Source organism: Gymnoscopelus braueri (genome assembly GCF_963280865.1).
Source record: "Gymnoscopelus braueri genome assembly, chromosome: 11".
NCBI lineage: Eukaryota > Metazoa > Chordata > Actinopteri > Myctophiformes > Myctophidae > Gymnoscopelus > Gymnoscopelus braueri.
Genome location: NC_137613.1, coordinates 36696710 through 36714508, shown reverse-complemented (window position 1 = coordinate 36714508; position 17799 = coordinate 36696710). Strand labels below are relative to the sequence as shown.

Below are 17799 nucleotides of genomic sequence, written 5' to 3'. Positions count from 1 at the left end.
CTCCAGTGCGTGTCAGTGTGTCCGATCAGAGTGCCTGTGGTTTTATATGGCCGTGCGCCAGACGCGCTTGGAGAGGAGAGGACGTGCGCTCCACGAAGCGCACGTCTGTTGCGCGCGTCACTGACACTGTTGTCATCACCGTTTTTCATCACCCTTATAACAACAGTGGTTTTCAAGCTTTTCATATCAAGGGAGGTATTTTATTTATTCGGCATTTGAGCCACGGACCACTCTCAGACCCAAGACTTAGTTATTAGTTATATTTTGTTATCGCTGGATACGATTTTGTCCACAATTCCATGCTGTATTGATGTACAATAGGCAATAGGAGAGATAACAGGCAAATGTTGATCAAAATAAGTAATAAGTAGACTAATGCAGATGTTTAACAATAACTTAACTCTTGAGAGCGTAAAATGAGACCATTTGGTTTAATGTTATACTCTCAAGAGTTAAAGATCTATATAAGGGTCCATTTGGTTACCAATTCTCCATCAGTTAGCTGGGGACCACCTGGAACCCCCTCAAGGACCACTGGTGGTCCCCGGATGGGCAGGACCACTGGTGGTCCCCGGATGGGCAGGACCACTGGTGGTCCCCGGACCACTGGTTGAGAACCACTGACTTATAACATAAGACGTCACAGAAGTAACACAAAATAATCATGTAGGCTAAAAATATGTTCCCTTCTTTGGGCTGTGGCCAAGTGAGGTATACGATTAACTCATTCTTAAAGGATCCCTGGCTAATAAGCCTTATATACATTACAATTGCCCTCCATAACTAAAATTTAAAATGTAAAACATCTTAAATAAAGTCCAACATAATACTTCCTAAGGTTAATATGAGCATCAAATCAATATTTTAAATAAGTTTTATTTGCACATGCATTACATTCCACATAGGGCTGGACCACACATGGACAAATGACATCACCGATGATGTCATCTTCGAGGCATTGTCCCTCTTGAGTAAAAGATGAACTGTTTCTAAAATAAATAAAATATTTAGGCGTTTTACATTTTAAATTTTAGTTAGAGAGGGCAATAAGGCTTATTAGCCAGGGATCCTTAGTCTTAACAAGAAACGGATCCGCAATGGGAAGTGTTGAATTTGTCTTGCGAGGCTATGCCAGTAACTCTAATGTATTGATAGAAGTGAAACACCTGCGTGATTAATATGTGAGATGTAATAAGCAGCGGTGGACAAAGTCTCAACCCCAGCAGTACTTGAGTCAATATGCTCCTGGTCAAATATAACTCAACTACAAGTGAAAGTTGCTCAGTCAAATTTGTACTTGAGTTAAAGGTTTAATGACATTCACTTTTACACCACATTCAAAGTCTTTGTCCTGGTCCTTCAAAAGTGTACAAAAAGTTTTAAGTGAAAATTCAATTCCAGTGATCCATGGCAGGTGTTTTTCTCTCACATTTCTAAAGCCTTTTCAACTGCAATGAAAAAAGAAATCTTTGCCTGCGGGTGTCGCTGGTGAGGGATTTTGCCCGTCAATCATCGCCTCTGCTCCGCCCCCCCCCCCAAAGGAAAGGATAGGGGAGGGGAGGGGCGAGGAGGAGAGTGGGCGGGATTAATCGACTGTGACCTCACTGTCGAAGGGCCAAGCTTAGATTACTTTTCAGCCTAATTATTCAGAAAACCCCAGACCACAGAAAATCCACTGAATGTTCTAAGTTCAGGTTTTTTGGGTGTAATTGAGGTCATAAAACCCCAAATAAAACATTGAAAATAAAAAAAGTGAAAATGAATGTCATGATACCTTTAAAGTACTCAAGTATTGCTTTAAAACAAAGTATATTTTGTTTTTATCAATGCATTACTGTATTTAAATTAATAATAAAAAAGAGTAAAATAGCAGATCTACAAGCTCAGACGAGTCTAAAGTACAATATTTGTCTTTGAAATGTAGTACAGTGAAAGTCATATGCTTCCAAAAAACAAATTCTCAAAGAAAGTGGATACACAATAAATGTTCTTAAGTACAGTACTCAAGTAAATGTACTGTACTTACTGTCCACCACTGATAATATTATTTATAAAACTGCCAATGATTCCAGAGACAGAACGGTACCTTGCCAGGACCATAGGCCTCTTTTTGGGCATTCTTGCCCCCTAACCCCTAACCATCAGTGGACATTACCTGCCATAGCAAGTAGCCATGTGGCCCATAGGTCAGGAGCCCATCTCCTTTTTCTGTGTGAGGTGGCTTGATGTACAAGTAGTACACCCCCTGAACATGATGCTAGTATGACTTACCCCACAATCCAACCCTTGATGCTGAGAACCAAGCACAGAGGCATTGGGTACCATTTTTATAGTCTTTGGTATAACTCTGTCTCTGCCTGGAATTGAACCCCGACCTCCCACTCTCAGGGTTAATACTCTCTATACCCACAAGACCACTTACCTTGGGTTGCAATTATAAACAGAAGCACATGTATAGAAGCTACGAGACAACAGTTATAAGAGATTGGTACTTTCAAACCTTAGTGAGGGATGCTTCCTCCAAACTATAGTGAAATGTAATCCCCAAAATGGTCACCTCCCTACTGTCACTTTCATATTGTTTATGGAAGGCGTAACACAGGAATAATACGTTCTCAAAGAAGATTGAACATAATGATCTTATATTAAAATGCATTCATCTTTATTAGGGTTGTCTGAGCATGCATGCTCTTTTACAGGGCCTGTCCCTACACAAATCCTCTGTGTAAATTTAACTCTGAGAGTGTAAAAATGTTTTCAAGTCAAACATAAAAATGTATAGACACTCACACTTGCACACACATTCACACAGGCGCAGGCAAGCATGCACGCACACATATACACAAAAACATAGACACACACAGGCAAGCACATACATACACAGTGAGGATTTGTTCATAATATACACTTAGTAAATATCACACACTTCAGTAGGATTTATTTTACAGTTGCACTCATATTATTATCTATTGTATGCAGGCATGTGATGAACATTCCCATCTGCTCCTGCATGCATAACCTGCAATGAAATACAGAATAGAGTAAGACTTGTTGCCTATGACGTCAGCTCGAGTGTTCATGAATCAAGAGAATTCAAATAGGCTCTTATGATTGAATCAGGCCACTAATTTTATTTCACACATGCATGCATATCATCTTTTGGAGAGAAAGAAAAGGGATACTGGGATACTCTTCAAATGACACTTCAAACAAGCCTTTGAATAGCTTTCTCTGCATCATTTAGTACTTCATTTAACCCCCATTCAGAGGCTTATTTGTGTGTTTACCCCCCCCCCCCCCAGGCCCACAGAGCCATATTCTATGATGTTCTGCATTCTTCCCCAGCTCCTGCCTTGAACTTTGAATTCCTCTATGACTCACAGCAGAAGCTGGAGTGTTCATTTAACTTTAGGCTGCTGTTTATTGACTTCAGCTCAGCCTTTAACGTCATAGTCTCCACCAGGCTAGCCGTTAAACCGGGGACAAAACTCCATGTGTGCCTGTATCCTTGATTTCCTGACTGCCAGACCCCATGTTGCTATGGTGGGCACACATGGGCAGACACACCTCAAAGACTCTCGCCGTCAACACCAGAGCCCCCCACGGTTGCGTGCTGAGCTCTCTGCTGCATAGCCGCAAGAACTAGGGGTGCACCCCCACTCCCAGGAGGTGGAGAATGAACGAATATTGGTGCAAAAGAAATCTGTGATGTTTTGAAAAGATATTTATTTTGGGGGCTTTTCTGCCTTCATTCGATATTACAGTAGTGAGACAGGAAACAGGGAGAGAGAGCGGGAGTGACATGCAGCAAATCTGCCAAACCCAGGACACGCTGTCAGGCATCAGAGCCTATGTGATACGTGCCATGACCACTCGGCTATTGGCGGCCACAGAAATATGTCATGTTATTCATAAATAATAATGGGACTGGGGTATGAGAATAAAAGAAAATTGGCCTGTTTTATCCAAAGCCTATTTAGAAGATAATTATTCTTAGACTACACCATTTTTGGTATTGTTATCGCAAATGCACTGTCTGGGACTAATTCATTTATTATGTTCTGATGGGCCGTCATGCGCCAATACTGTTATATTTATGTAATAATATATTGTTAATTCTAAATAGTTTTCTGTCATTAACATTCTCTGTAATCTGCTAAGCCTGATTGTTCAGCGAATCAAAGGTTACACTTTTAAATGTGTCTTGCTTTTCTCTGCCAACAATAAAGAGAGAGAGAGAGGGAGAGAGAGAATAATGTATTGTTATTGCCTGTGTAAAAAGCCAAAGCCTACATCTCTTATAAATTCATCAGGGTTTAAAACTTGCTTTCCCCACCCCGCACTCACTAGTCGAAACGTCTTCCTTTACATCCAGTGTGGCCAATACCATGGTGGGCCTGCTCACAGAGAAGGTTTATCTGGAGGTGGCAGACCTGTCGCTTTGGTGTCAGGACAATAGCCTCACCTTGAACGTTGGTAAAACCAAGGAGATGATCGTGGCTTTTTGTATGTGACGTCAGAGGACCTACACCCCATTTGATCACCAGTGGAGAGGGTAAGCAGTTTCAAGTAGCTTGGTGTGCACATCACTGAGGACTTGTCATGAGGACTTGTCACTGAGGACTATGCACACAGACACTGTGGAAAGGAAGGCAGCTGTAGAACATTCAAAGTCTCCTGAAATTATTTTACTCTTTATAGGGGCTATCACCATATCACCAAGCGCGCCATGGGGACTTCACTCACCTCCCTGCAGGACTCATACTCCAGAAGGTGTTTGAGCAGTGCTACGAGGATTTTAATGGACCTGCATTATCACAGAAATGGATAGTTTGTGCTGCAAATGGCACTATCACAAAGCCACTCCCGCAAAATAAGAGCTTTTTCCCTCAGGCTATCAGGGCCCTGAACAATGACCAACAACGTCTCTCATCTGCTTCCACCTTTGGATAATCGTGATTTCCCTGAGGCTTCGCTCAGCCTGAAATCCCTGTAATTTACTACTGAATGCTACTGAAATGTAAAATGTATCAAACAAAAAGACTGTATCAGTCAATGGTTTGGTGCTTTCCTTTGCTGTTATATACTCAGTGGTGGACAAAGTATACTTGAGTCAAGGTACAGATACTCCTGGTCAAATATTACTCAACTACAAGTGAAAGTTTCTCTGTACATGCTTTTACAAATACTTAAGTATTAAAAAGTACATTTTATTTTTAATATCAATGCATTTGCTGTATTAAAATTCAGACGTTGTCCCAAGAAACTCCCAAAGATAAATCTTCAAAAACTATCAACAGAGAAATAGTAGATCTACAAGCTCACAACGTGATGCAATGCGACGTGTTGTGAGCCTGTAGATCTGCTATTTCACTACATTTGAAATAGGGCTTAAGTGGTTAATTCATAATATTCTTTTTCCCTTCCTAGAAATGTAGAGAGGTCAAAAGTAGAATATCTGTCTTTGAAATATAGTGGAGTGAAAGTCATATATAAAAAAATGCAAATACTCAAGTAAAGTACAGATACTCAATTGTTTTTACTTACAGTACAGTAGTCAAGTAAATGTACTTTGTTACTGTCCAGTCCACCACTGTATAGTATAGCCTACTGTGTATAACATGCAACACTGACAGTAAAATTGCTACTTTTGCCTGTACTCTTGTACTGTACTGTAACTATGTGTTTCGTAAGCAACCACTGTTATTATTTAGACCCAGGCAGCCCCCTGCTTGGCTTTGTGGGATGCTGCCTGACAGGAAAAGTGAGTCAAATGGTCCTGCTATCATGTTCATAAAGCAAGCTTACAGCTTACTGCAGGTGTGTGATAACAGTTGTAAATACATAATTATTAAATAAGGAAAATGTCACCAGTGTGGGATGTGTACTGATATATCTTGGTACTCCATGTGTCCTTGATCACTTATTTATGTTTTGTCCTGCGTAGTGCATGCTATTGTAGAGGGCATATACTGTTGTATTATTCATTATGTGACGTTTTACGTTTTACCCTGCTGTATCTTACAGTACTCTTAAAGGAGCACATCCCCCATTTTCGACCTTATCTTCTTATAATTGGTCCTCGCTAATGCTCATTATAAGATGGCACATTTTCTGTATACTCTGTCTGTAGTCTGTGTCTCAGGTGGACGCAGAGTGAATATACTCTTTTCTCTCTCTCTCTCTCTCTCTCTCTCTCTCTCTCTCTCTCTCTCTCTCTCTCTCTCCCTCTCTCTGTCTGGTCGAGTACACACATGCATGGGGGATTGTGTGGTTAACTCACGTATTTGCAGGATTTAAATATCTCAAACGTCAAAGTCACAAGAAAGTTCATCTAGAACAACATGATTCATTGACAGGTGCAGAGTTGAACGGCGAGGTTTCATCCAAGCTGTGGCACCTGTGCCTGTCTCAGTTGTGACCCTATAAGGTCACGGTCCATGACCCTGGATGGACTTTGATATCAGTAACAATAATGACAGTTGTCAGGCGAACCATGCCTGAACCTGAGTTTAATGAATGTCACGGGCATGGAGTCTATAGAAGTCTGTGTGAAGGACATGCGTTTTTTTATTTCCTGTCAATCCGTAATTTAATAAGAATGATGTGTTAAGAGCAAGGACCAGAGTGGAAACAGTTGTTGTAGTTGCCTCACCTGTACAGGAAATGCATATATTTAATGGTTTAAAACAAATGTTAACCATACAGAATAATAGTGTGTCATTAGACACAACACAGGTCCTGATTTCATAGTCAAATGCAAACTTCAGGTACCAGTGTGAAACCACCACAAGAACCACTGTGCTAAACTATAAAATGTCATGTATTCTAGTTTGACATCATAGCGTTTTGAGCTCTCTGAATGTTGAGCCGTATAAGGGTCCACTTGTACACTCTCAGAATTATATTAACAGCGGGGATTTTGCTGTGCATGAGTTCTGTGGTGTTCAAATGTTGTCTATTACACCCAATCCAGCCATGTGCATTGCCAAAGATCACTGTAGTGAAGGAGTTTTTAAGATACTCTAAGTGTAAGTGGTCCAATAAATGCATAAAAAACACTCAAAGGCATTAGAACTCAAGGATGTACTACTTCCATATCTGCACCTCACCCTGCAGACCTGCAAACTAAGAATATTTTAAAGGTCAGTCTGATATTCATGTAAAAAGGAATGCAGGGGTAAAGAAATAGGCTTCAGATATTTACATATTAAAGAATTATTATCCTTTTACAATGACTGTTAAAGCAGCTAAAGCCAAATATATTCCATTTCCATTCCATTTACTAGGTAGATATTTGTGTAGAAAGGTCTAACCAGGGACTCGGGTCGCAAATTATCCTCGGCTATAAACCCCACATACAATTGCAACGGTTTCATGTTTTTATAACTTGATTCATTGTTTTATGTATTGTCCCTGTCATATTAACAAATAAATAAATAAAATATGAATGAACACAATCATTGTCTATCTCTCTTACATAGCTGACCTGCAATCATTGCAGGTCAGCTATGTAAGTGATGATAGAAATGATTGTGTTCAATCTCGTAGCTTATTTTTGCCTTGTCATACAACCTTTGCTACACTGGCTATTATATTACATAAGGTACACATTTATATGAGAACTATTTGAATTTGACCTCTCTCTTTTTCTTTCTTAGTAGGCTACTCTGTCTTGTCATTGTCTCTGAAGGAGCAGTAAGGCTGATTTATACTTTGTTGTATTACTTTACAACTGAAAGAAACATTTCATTTTAGATTTGATTATCAAAAGTTGTCCTGTCACAAAATTCTAAAAGCAAGACTGGAATGGTTCCATTTTATAATAATCAGTCTTACATTAACTGCAAAGACATACCATTTTGACTGAAACAAGAACCTGAAACAAGAAAAGCATATCCAGACATACTACAAAAATCTAGGTGTACGTAAAGACGACTTCAAACTCTCCCAGGTAACAACTGATGATGTACTAAAAGTGCTCAGTGCACTCCAACCAACCAAAGTCAACCTCAATAACACTGAAGACTTTACGGTCACAGTTGGTGACCATATATAAGCACAAGTAAAGAAGAAGTAATCTATTTGTGTTGTATTTTGGATAACAAACGTTCCGGTGAAGAAATGGCATTAAAAGTGATTATGAAAGTCACCCAAGAGTGCAATGATGACTGATGATAGCTGGAGCCCAGCTGGATGATAGCTGGATCGATTGACAATGAATTTTAAGACAGACTATGTGAGAACTCCTGCAATTGTTGTGTGAGCTGTTAACAATCTATAAGTTACCCCATGAAACAGAAGATGTGCCTATGTCCTGGTAGAAATCAGGTCGTTCACTGCGGGCGGCCTCAAACTTGGTATCCCTTTCATTGTTAAAGAGTGAGCCACAGCATGATAACATTGAGTCTTAACAATCTTATTTCTAATACCACTAAGGACGATTTCAGTGTAAAAAATAGTCTAGTGTAGGTTAGTTTCGAAGTCTGACACTGGCTTTTAATATTTATATTTTCCCACTCACTCAATGCCTCATTGTATTTTGGCACCTCTGTTTCTTTGTACCATTTTCCTCTCCAGTTAAGTCAGTGTGTGCTTTCACTAACTGTCGCTGTGGTAATTGAGTATTTACTTGCAAGGTAATTGCCACTCTAATCCTGATGTGTAGTGAAAGATGTGTCAGTCAAGATAGTTATGGTTCCCATGGCAGTAGAAGATGTGTAGAGGTAGTTTACCCATTTCAACTGAGGACTAAAGCCCATTTTACCTTTGATTCTCTACAGAGTTGCTATGGTGAAATAATTACCTTAAATACTGTAATTGTGCCAGGTTACGATGTCAGACCTTTGGCACCTAAATGATTTACTAAATGTTTACTTTTGTCTCTGTGTACCTCACAGTCTCTATTTCTGTCGCGCAAAAAAAGGGTGCACTTCTGTGTTTAAAAAGCAGTGGGTATAAGCCTAGTGGTGCTGTCTACATGCATGCACTGCGTACAGAGGAAAAGAGACTATCTATCTATCTATCTATCTATCTATCTATCTATCTATCTATCTATCTATCTATCTATCTATCTATCTATCTATCTATCTATCTATCTATCAGCTAACAAAGCTTTACAGAGAGAGACAACTAGGTGAACAGCATCCAAATAAAGTTAAACAGTCGTAATTCTTTCTGTAAATGTTTCCCACTGCCTTGTGGTTTTCATATATGTTCTGTGCATATATATAATTTATATATCCACCATCATCATGTACACAGGGTGAATCTGAAGTGTCAGCTTTCAGACCAAATACTTTCCACTGCCTTGACCTTCACTACTTGTTGGCTCTGGGACACAGGTGCATCCATGGTAGCCTGCAGGCATATCCCTGGTTGCTTTATCTTAAGACCACCTGTTCAACACACATGCACACACGCACCAGCACCAGCACCAGCACACACACACACATGCCTTTGGCTTTCCCTCAGGTGAACACTGGTGGTGCCCAGATGATGATACAGGGTGACATGCCCAACATACATAGAACATATGAGTGGGAGTGAATATTTCATATAGCCTCTTTTAATTTGATTTCCCAGTTAAAGACGTTACAATGTGTGCCACCTATGGAGATCAAAAAGAAGATGACCCGTTAGTACATCTATCATGTAAATTAAAACCTGCTCTCATCACCAAGCACCAGACCCTACATGTGATCCTGCTCTTATTTTGTTGAGTGGGCGACGTTTGCTCCATTGAAGAACCCTCTCTCATACTTCAGAGTGGGGGTGGGGGGGGGGGGTCCCCAGCAGGGCCACCAAGGGGTGCGAGGGTGGTCAAGTTGAAGGGAAAGGGAAAATGTATTTAAAAGACAATTATGTAAATATTTGTTTTATTTCAATTCAAATGCAGTGCATACGTTTGTGGGAAATCCTATTTTGGGCATGTCATCATTGTGAAAAATTCAAATTTAAAAAAACGTTTTCCCAAATTTTCCATAATAGCAGATCTAAAAGCTCACAACGTGTCACAGCTATTTATCACTATATCACTATTTCCTTTCCCCTTTTTAAGCCATCTTGCAATAGGGGCTCCACAGCCAGAGCGTATGGCTGTTTGGTGGACCTTGGCATGGAAACATTTGGGAACCTGTGAACCAGTTCACACTGATATGTGAAAATAAAAAGCCAATGAGAAAGTGATATTGCATCAACCAGTGGCAAAGCACTCAACCCCAGTACTTGAGTCAACGTATAGATAGATACTCCTGGTCAAAGTGAGAGTTCCTCAATTAAATGTATACTTCAGTTAAATACTAGAGTACTTGCTTTTAAAAATAGTAGTATTTAAATGTACAAATGACAAAACATATAAATGATAGTGAAAACACATGTCACGATTTGAAATAGGGCTTAACTGGTTAATTCATAATGTACTTTTTACCTTCCTAGAAATGTAGTGGAGTCAAATGTACAACATTTGTCATTAAAATCTTTAAGTAAACTACAGATACTCAAAAAAAATTGTAGTACAGTAGTACTCAAGTAAATGTACTTTGTTACTGTCCACCACTGTCCAGAATTAACTGTCAAGCATTAGTTTATAGCAACTCTAGATAGTCTTTATCCATTGCAGAACTGACACCAAATCAAACAGCTGTGCAATGATTCTGATCATTGGATCTTGTTTGTAGGAATGAAGGTAATTAGAAACATCAAAAGGCATTTGGGTATTGGGATCGAAAAAAAATCCTATTAGTCAAGAAGCAAATGCATGGAGTGCTGCTTGGGTGTAAAAAGGTGTCCGACTAGTGCTCTTCAGTTTGGGGATCTGAGTAGTTCAAAGTTATTGAAAAACATCTGAGGCACTCTTTATACTTGCCCTGATGAAGGGCCTAATGGCTGAAGCGTGTTGGCGTGTTTGTAACTTTGATTAAGCCATAAAGTATTACAGGCTTTTTAAATACATTAGAATGACTCAGATGTTTTTCATTAACTTTGAAGTTCCTAGTAGTGTTGTCTGTACTTACGTAAAACACAGAACGTGGCCAAAACACCTTCCCCTCACTATAAGTCCATGCATATCCTCCTGTTGATATTTTCAGTGCAAATACAATTACCATTGAGTACTTATTCAAATCAATTCAAGGCTTCATCAGACTTTGATTTGTCCAGGTTTCATCTTGAAAAGATACAAGGAAACAAAATGCAAATGTAAATTAATTGTTCCTTCATGCGGGATGCAGGCATGCTGATTGGGTCAATCAATATATTGTCAGTGAATTGTAAAAGAAGACTATGCAATTTGTATGGCTGCCAGTGCGTAATATAGCTTTCTTCAAAGATATTGTATACAAAGATGGAGGAATCATGTCCCACAATACATTTTATATGGTTCATGTAAACCTGTGTCCCCTGCAATGTGTTAATCAATTGATACACACACACACACACACACACACACACACACACACACACACACACACACACACACACACACACACACACACACACACACACACACACACACACACACACACACACACACACACACACACACACACACACACACACACACCAGCTTAACACAGGATTGATTTCATTGGTGGTTTGTATGCTTTTTCTGTGTAAGTTATTTGATGAGCAGTGTATATTTCACTGTTTGTGACCTGCCTTGCCAGGTAAAGTCCTAGATGGTTTGGTAGAAGCCCGGTTGGCCCTTGATGACATTTTCTCCGCCTTCAACTGAAACAGATACAGCAGTGTTAAGGGATTTTTATGTGAGGAAAACAAATTCACGTAACTACAGCAAGTTCTAGGTCTATTCTACCACAGAGTCAGTTGCATTCGCCAGGTCAGGTCTAAATTAGTTCTGGTTGGACAGAAAGAAAACCAGCAGTACTCTGGGTTCCAAGGAATGGTGTTGAGAACAGTGACCAATACCTAGATTTATAGATCATTGTCAATCATTAGATTCATAGATTTATAAATCGTTATAGATTTATAATGGCCCTTCTTTGGTAGTTAATTCGGTTTGGAGTACGCCTGATTTATCCTTTGTCGTACGACTGTGCGCCAAAAATAGCCGCTCTAAGGGAGCATAAATTAAGCGTAAGAGAGAGAAGTGGTTCATATATATAAAGTGTAATACAGTACTGGCTGCCAGCTGTCCTCCACTAATGTGCACTATTTCCTTTGACCCTGAACACAGCTCATCGTGACACTCTTCTGCACAGTGCTGGTGTTCACTGCCCTCTGCTGCCCTCAGGTGGCCATTTAGAGAGAGATATCCTCACCCTCTCCTGGTAGCAGCTCTCAAAGTATGCCATGTCTTTCTCCTCTCTTGTCCTCAGGTCTGACAAAGGCTGGATCCCCTTTGACACTGGATCTGTGAATGAAAGGATGGATCAAATCTCCAATTCTTGTTGCAAGATGATTTATTTCCTACGGTATTTCTGGTTCACTCAAAACATATCACAGCAGAGACAGTAAGGAGGACGCACAGCTCTCTCGGATGAACTGTGACACAGGCCCTGAGGGATGAGGCAGATTTGAACCCATGAAATAGTGGGCCAGTTCAGACTAAAATGTATCCTGGGTGATCTGAAAGCTCAGCAGCTTTAAATACAGGTGTGACTTTGAACACACTCAATTTGTCCTCCATGATGTCTTGTGCCTGGATCACTCAGGCCACATTTGGAGGTGGATCACATGTCCACATAGTAGTGTAGTGTGTCTGTGTCCACATTAAGAACTGCCTAGTCAACAATGTTGCTTGCTAATTCAGTCAGTGAATGTCCCAACATCAATAAGTGATTTTGAGGAACGGCTTATGACAAAAACATGTCCGCCAAATAAGAATTCCATGTAAATGACATGATCCCCTAGTCTTCTGTTTACGACGTGGCTTTGTAGGAAACTACTCTAGCTGTCTAGAAGAGGGTCTTGTCTATGTGTCTGTTTGTTTGTCTGTCTGTCCGGGGCTAACATCGCAAAACGCTGGCCCGATCTGTGCCAAGTGTCCTGTGCACGTTGCCAGTAGGCCAAGGAAGTACCTCCACATTTTCTTTCTCCACATATGTTTCATATGTTTTATTTATCTATATTTATCATTTCATAAAAATGTTATAATTGAAGTGAATGGGTTTCAATTTAATGTTCCTGCAACCAACCAGCCCATTATAAAGGGCTGCCCATTTACTCTCTACCATGGCATATAGCATATACCAGCGATTCCCAACCTGTGAGCCTGGGCCGACTGGTGGGCCACGAGGACATTGCAAGTGGGACCCCAAAATAATTGGTAAAAGCACAAAATCTTATTGATAATACATGTACAGTATGTGCTCTGCCAGGAGAGCCACCTGTGTAAAACCTGAGATACATTTGAAAGGCGTTCTAATAATGCAAGGGTTGAACTGCAACTCATCTCAACTCCATCTAGACATAAACTACATACTGTACAGTATGTCTGGATGTAACACCCAGGCCAGAGCAGGAAACAGGGCTATTAGGTCTGTGCATTTGTGGTAGCAATGCTATATGCCAGTGGATCTGGCTGATCCACTGGGATGGCTTATTTTCATGTTCTTTAAATCAAAAGAGAATGACCATTGAATGTGAAGACAGACCTCTGTGGACAGATGATGAGATAGTTCCATATGCCTTCTCAAACACATGTGGATGGAAAGACCCAGACTGCTCAGGAGACAGAACAGAGAGGGGAGGTGCACCTATAAATGAAAAATGAAGACAAGCACGCACGCACGCACGCACGCATGAGCGCACACACACACACACACACACACACACACACACACACACACACACACACACACACACACACACACACACACACGCACACACACACACACACACACACACACACACACACACACACACACACACACACACACATGCGATTAACTGCTTAAACCATATATACTGTTTCGGTACATGCCTATATGACCTGTGAGTATGTAAAAAAAACAAAAAAATCTATAAAACAGAACGTACCCCCCCCCCCCCCCCCAAAGAAAACATATATACTGTAAAGGTCACAATCACGGTCACTTTGTCATATCTCAGGAATGTAAAATGTTTCTAGTAGACAGGGTTTCCCAGGGCTCTATACTAAATCCACTTATTTTTTTCCCTCTACTCCAAATCTCTTTGCTGAAAAGTCGATCTACCAGCTCACAACATTGTGACTTGTAGATTGGCTATATTCGGCAACATTTTCCCCAAGAATAGGGACGCTAGGTTTCACGACATGTGGATAACCTGTATCGATTTAACTCTTCACTGTAAACAGAGTTATCACATGTGGAATGTGTTGATGTCACCTGCCGACCATTTCAAAAACCCAAACCGGGACCCACAATCACTTAAATCTGTTTTAAAAAATAGCTGGACGCCCAACTTGAAAGCAGGATGTCTGGTCACCCTACCTGCACCGCTGTCGTCCAGTCTGAGGTAGCCATCTGCCAGGGAGCTGAACCCAGTGAGCCCGCCCATGGCAATGTACGGGACATCTCGACCCACCGGTCGACCTCGCAGTTCCCGTTCCTGTCTCGTCTCAACCTACAGGTTGAATAGAGGGAAATAATTTAACGGTCCAGAAGTGGCTCATTAATTTTGCACTTTATCTAAGTTATTCTCAAACTTTTTAATTTCAAGGACCCCCGCCCCATTACTCTGAGAGTGTATAAATGGAACCATTCGGTTCCATTCGTATGGACTTACAGGTCTATTTGGATCCATTTATACACTCTCAGAGTTACAGACCTGTAAGATTCCATTTGGAACCCAATCAAGGAATCCCGAGGGTCCCTGGAACCCACTTTGGGAACCACAATCATTCATTTGTTTAATTATTTCTTTATCTATGTCTCAAAGTTCACTTTAAGCCAGTGGTTCTCAACCAGTGGTCCGGGGACCACCAGTGGTCCTTGAGGGGGTTCCAGGGGGTCCCCAGCCAAATTGATAGTTGGGAACGAAATTGACCCTTACGTGTCTGTAACTCTGAGAGTGTACAAATGGAACCAAATGGACCCTGGTGGGTCCATTTGGTTCCATTTGTACACTCTCAGAGTTAAATGAACACTGATGATGATGATACTACAGCGTAGATTGGGGCCCCCAAGAAATCAAAATGATGGCATATCTTTTAAAATGGTGGTCCGTGGGCTAATATGTGTCAATTTGGGGGTCCTTGACACGAAAAAGGTTGAAAACCACTGCTTTAAGCAGCTTGATATGTACAGTATTTCTTTCTTTAACTTTAAACACTTAAACCCTTATATACGTTGACCAGGGGGTGACCCGAGGGTCTATACTGGGCACCCTCCTTTTTTCCCTCTAGTCTACACCACCTTATTATGTCTTTGCAGAAAATACCCCCATCTACAAACTTGCGATGCATTCTGAGCTTGTAGATCTGCTATTGTCGCTGAGTTTTCATCTATGACATGGATATGACACAATCCAGAATAGATTGCTATAGGGTTCCTGTGGTTAATGTATATATTCTCTTGGCTTCTTCCTATTATATTGGTTAATGTGTGTCTATTCTGGTCAAAGTTGAACTGTGCATGACATTCTCACCAGTGTCTGGTGGGTGGAGCTGGGCTGGCCGCACCCACAGGTGTATGGGCTCTGGAACCCAGAGCAGGAAGAGCCTGAGAAGTAAGGTAATGTGCTGTTATAATTACATGCCGGGATAAGAATGTATTGCTGCTTTAAAATAAAGGGTGTGAAATTCATCTGCAACACCTGAGTGGGCACAACTGTAATTACTGTAAATCTAATTCGTAGTTTTAGTTATTTTATGTAGACATGCACCTTTGTGCTTGGCAAAGAGGCGGTAATCCATAATGCCATGGTAGGATGCACCTAAACTTTTAGGGGTATTAGAGTGACTACAGGAGTCTTTCATATGGGGGATTCCACACTCACACTTCATGCACGGGTGCCCAGCAGTCTCGCTGTGATCTTGAGCTGTGTGTTTGCACCTGCAGCGGACAGGCTGCGACCCGACGAGGGGAAGGTACTCATAGGCCAGACAACGGCAACCTGGGACCCGGCACGGCAGAGCCAGGGGTCGCTCAGACGGAACCACCTCAAAGTCTGTCTGGTGTTGCTTGTATCTGGAAGACGGGTTTAAATAAAACATAGACTACACACAGTAAAATCTCCAGTATTATTTTAACTCTGAGAATGTACAAAATAACGTAACCAAATGTAACCGTATACGGGTAAATAGGATAGGAATAGGAAAGGATGTGGTTGTTGTGGAAATGGATTTGTGCATGCACTGTATAGTGGACTGTATGTGCACGTGTTCTGGAGCTTCACGACATCAGTTCACTATGTTGTCCAATGTCCAACAACAACACAGTATATTATATGGCAGGACACAGGTGTCAGGTGTGTTACCGGTGTGTGCAGAAACACTGGGTCTCAGGACCAGGAAGTTTACAGTCGGTTCCTCCTGGCACCCCGTAGCTCACATACAGCCGGTTCTTCATTCTCTGAGGTACTACCTTCTTCTTGTACTTCTCATATTCCTCTGGAGTGAACAGTTTGCCCCCATCATCATCCCCCACAATCCTAAAAATGAAACACAGCCATAAAGAGATGAGGTGAGATGAGGTGAGGTGAGGTGAGGTGAGGTGAGGTGAGGCGAGGTGAGGCGAGGTGAAGTTAGGTGAGGTTAGGTGAGGTGAGACGAGGTGCGGTGATAAGCTGGTGAGGTGGTAAGTTAAGTTCTGTTGAGGCAATATAGGATCCGTTAAGATAGAACTTTATTGTCACATCACAGGTTTACGTGTGTAAGGATAAGTGGGTGACACAATTTTTCGTACAAGCTCTCATCATCTCTAGTTTTCAGGAAAGGGAAGAAGAATAGAGATAGAAAGAAAGAACAAGGGAAACAGGTCAGATATAGGAAAACAGGTCAGACAGACTTTTTGACAGCAGGCTAAAAAACACAAAGCCTCGCTTGTGAAGCTTTATTTGGGCGAGAAGCCAAATTACCACTGACCAACCCAAAAGGTGTCATCTTAACTAAACAAGTAGTAACAATACGGCATATGTCCCATGTCCTGTTATTGTTAGCATATATGCATACTATTTCTGTGCATATAACATCTTAAAGGAGGAGTTCACCCAAAAAATGATTTATTTTCTATCAATTGCACACCCCATGAAGCCTTGAATACATGGACTTATTTTGGTTTTTGTCGCAATCCTAAGCCAATAATTTGATGCCCGGGTGTATTTCCGGTAGGGTAGGAGACACAAAGAATCTACTTTAGTGTCTCCTACCGGATACATTAGCCGGTAGGAGACAGGAATCAAATTATTAGCTTAGGAATGCGACAAAAACACAAATAAATCCAAGGCTTCATGGGGTGTGCAGAAAATAAGTCATTTTTTGGGTGAACTACTCCTTTAACATCTTAAGGTGTTCGAGCATATCTGAGCAAATATCAGGTGAGGAGGACAAATTCCAACAGAGATAACTGTATATCAATGTCCAACAACACAAACCTTCTGTACTTCAGATAGTCATCAACAGCCTGTTTGGCAGTCTCATCAAGACACAGTCTTTCCATTGCCCACAAAGCAACAACAGGTTGTAAGTCACCCAAATACTCCAGTTTTACTCTAGAAAAAGAAGCACTTGTTTGTTGCTCAGCTCTGCACCAGCGTCAGCGTTGCTATGGTTATGGCCTCACAGCCTCAGGCCCATCCCACCATCTACCGTACGAAGAGACTAGGCCATATAATATTGTAGGTTCCTAGTGTTAG

At 41.1% G+C, this 17799-nt stretch overlaps 1 protein-coding gene across 1 annotated transcript; it reads right to left on the bottom strand.

Annotated features, from left to right (window-relative positions):
• Nucleotides 1–11640: 11640 nt before the first annotated feature.
• On the bottom strand, nt 11641–17603 carry fam221a (family with sequence similarity 221 member A; the record flags this gene model as incomplete). Its single annotated transcript, XM_080442664.1, has 8 exons — nt 11641–11730; nt 12282–12373; nt 13617–13718; nt 14436–14568; nt 15592–15665; nt 15943–16133; nt 16423–16596; nt 17539–17603. 8 exons carry the CDS (start codon nt 17601–17603, stop codon nt 11641–11643), a joined length of 921 nt encoding a protein of 306 aa, XP_080298790.1.
• Between the last annotated feature and the right edge of the window lie 196 nt (nt 17604–17799).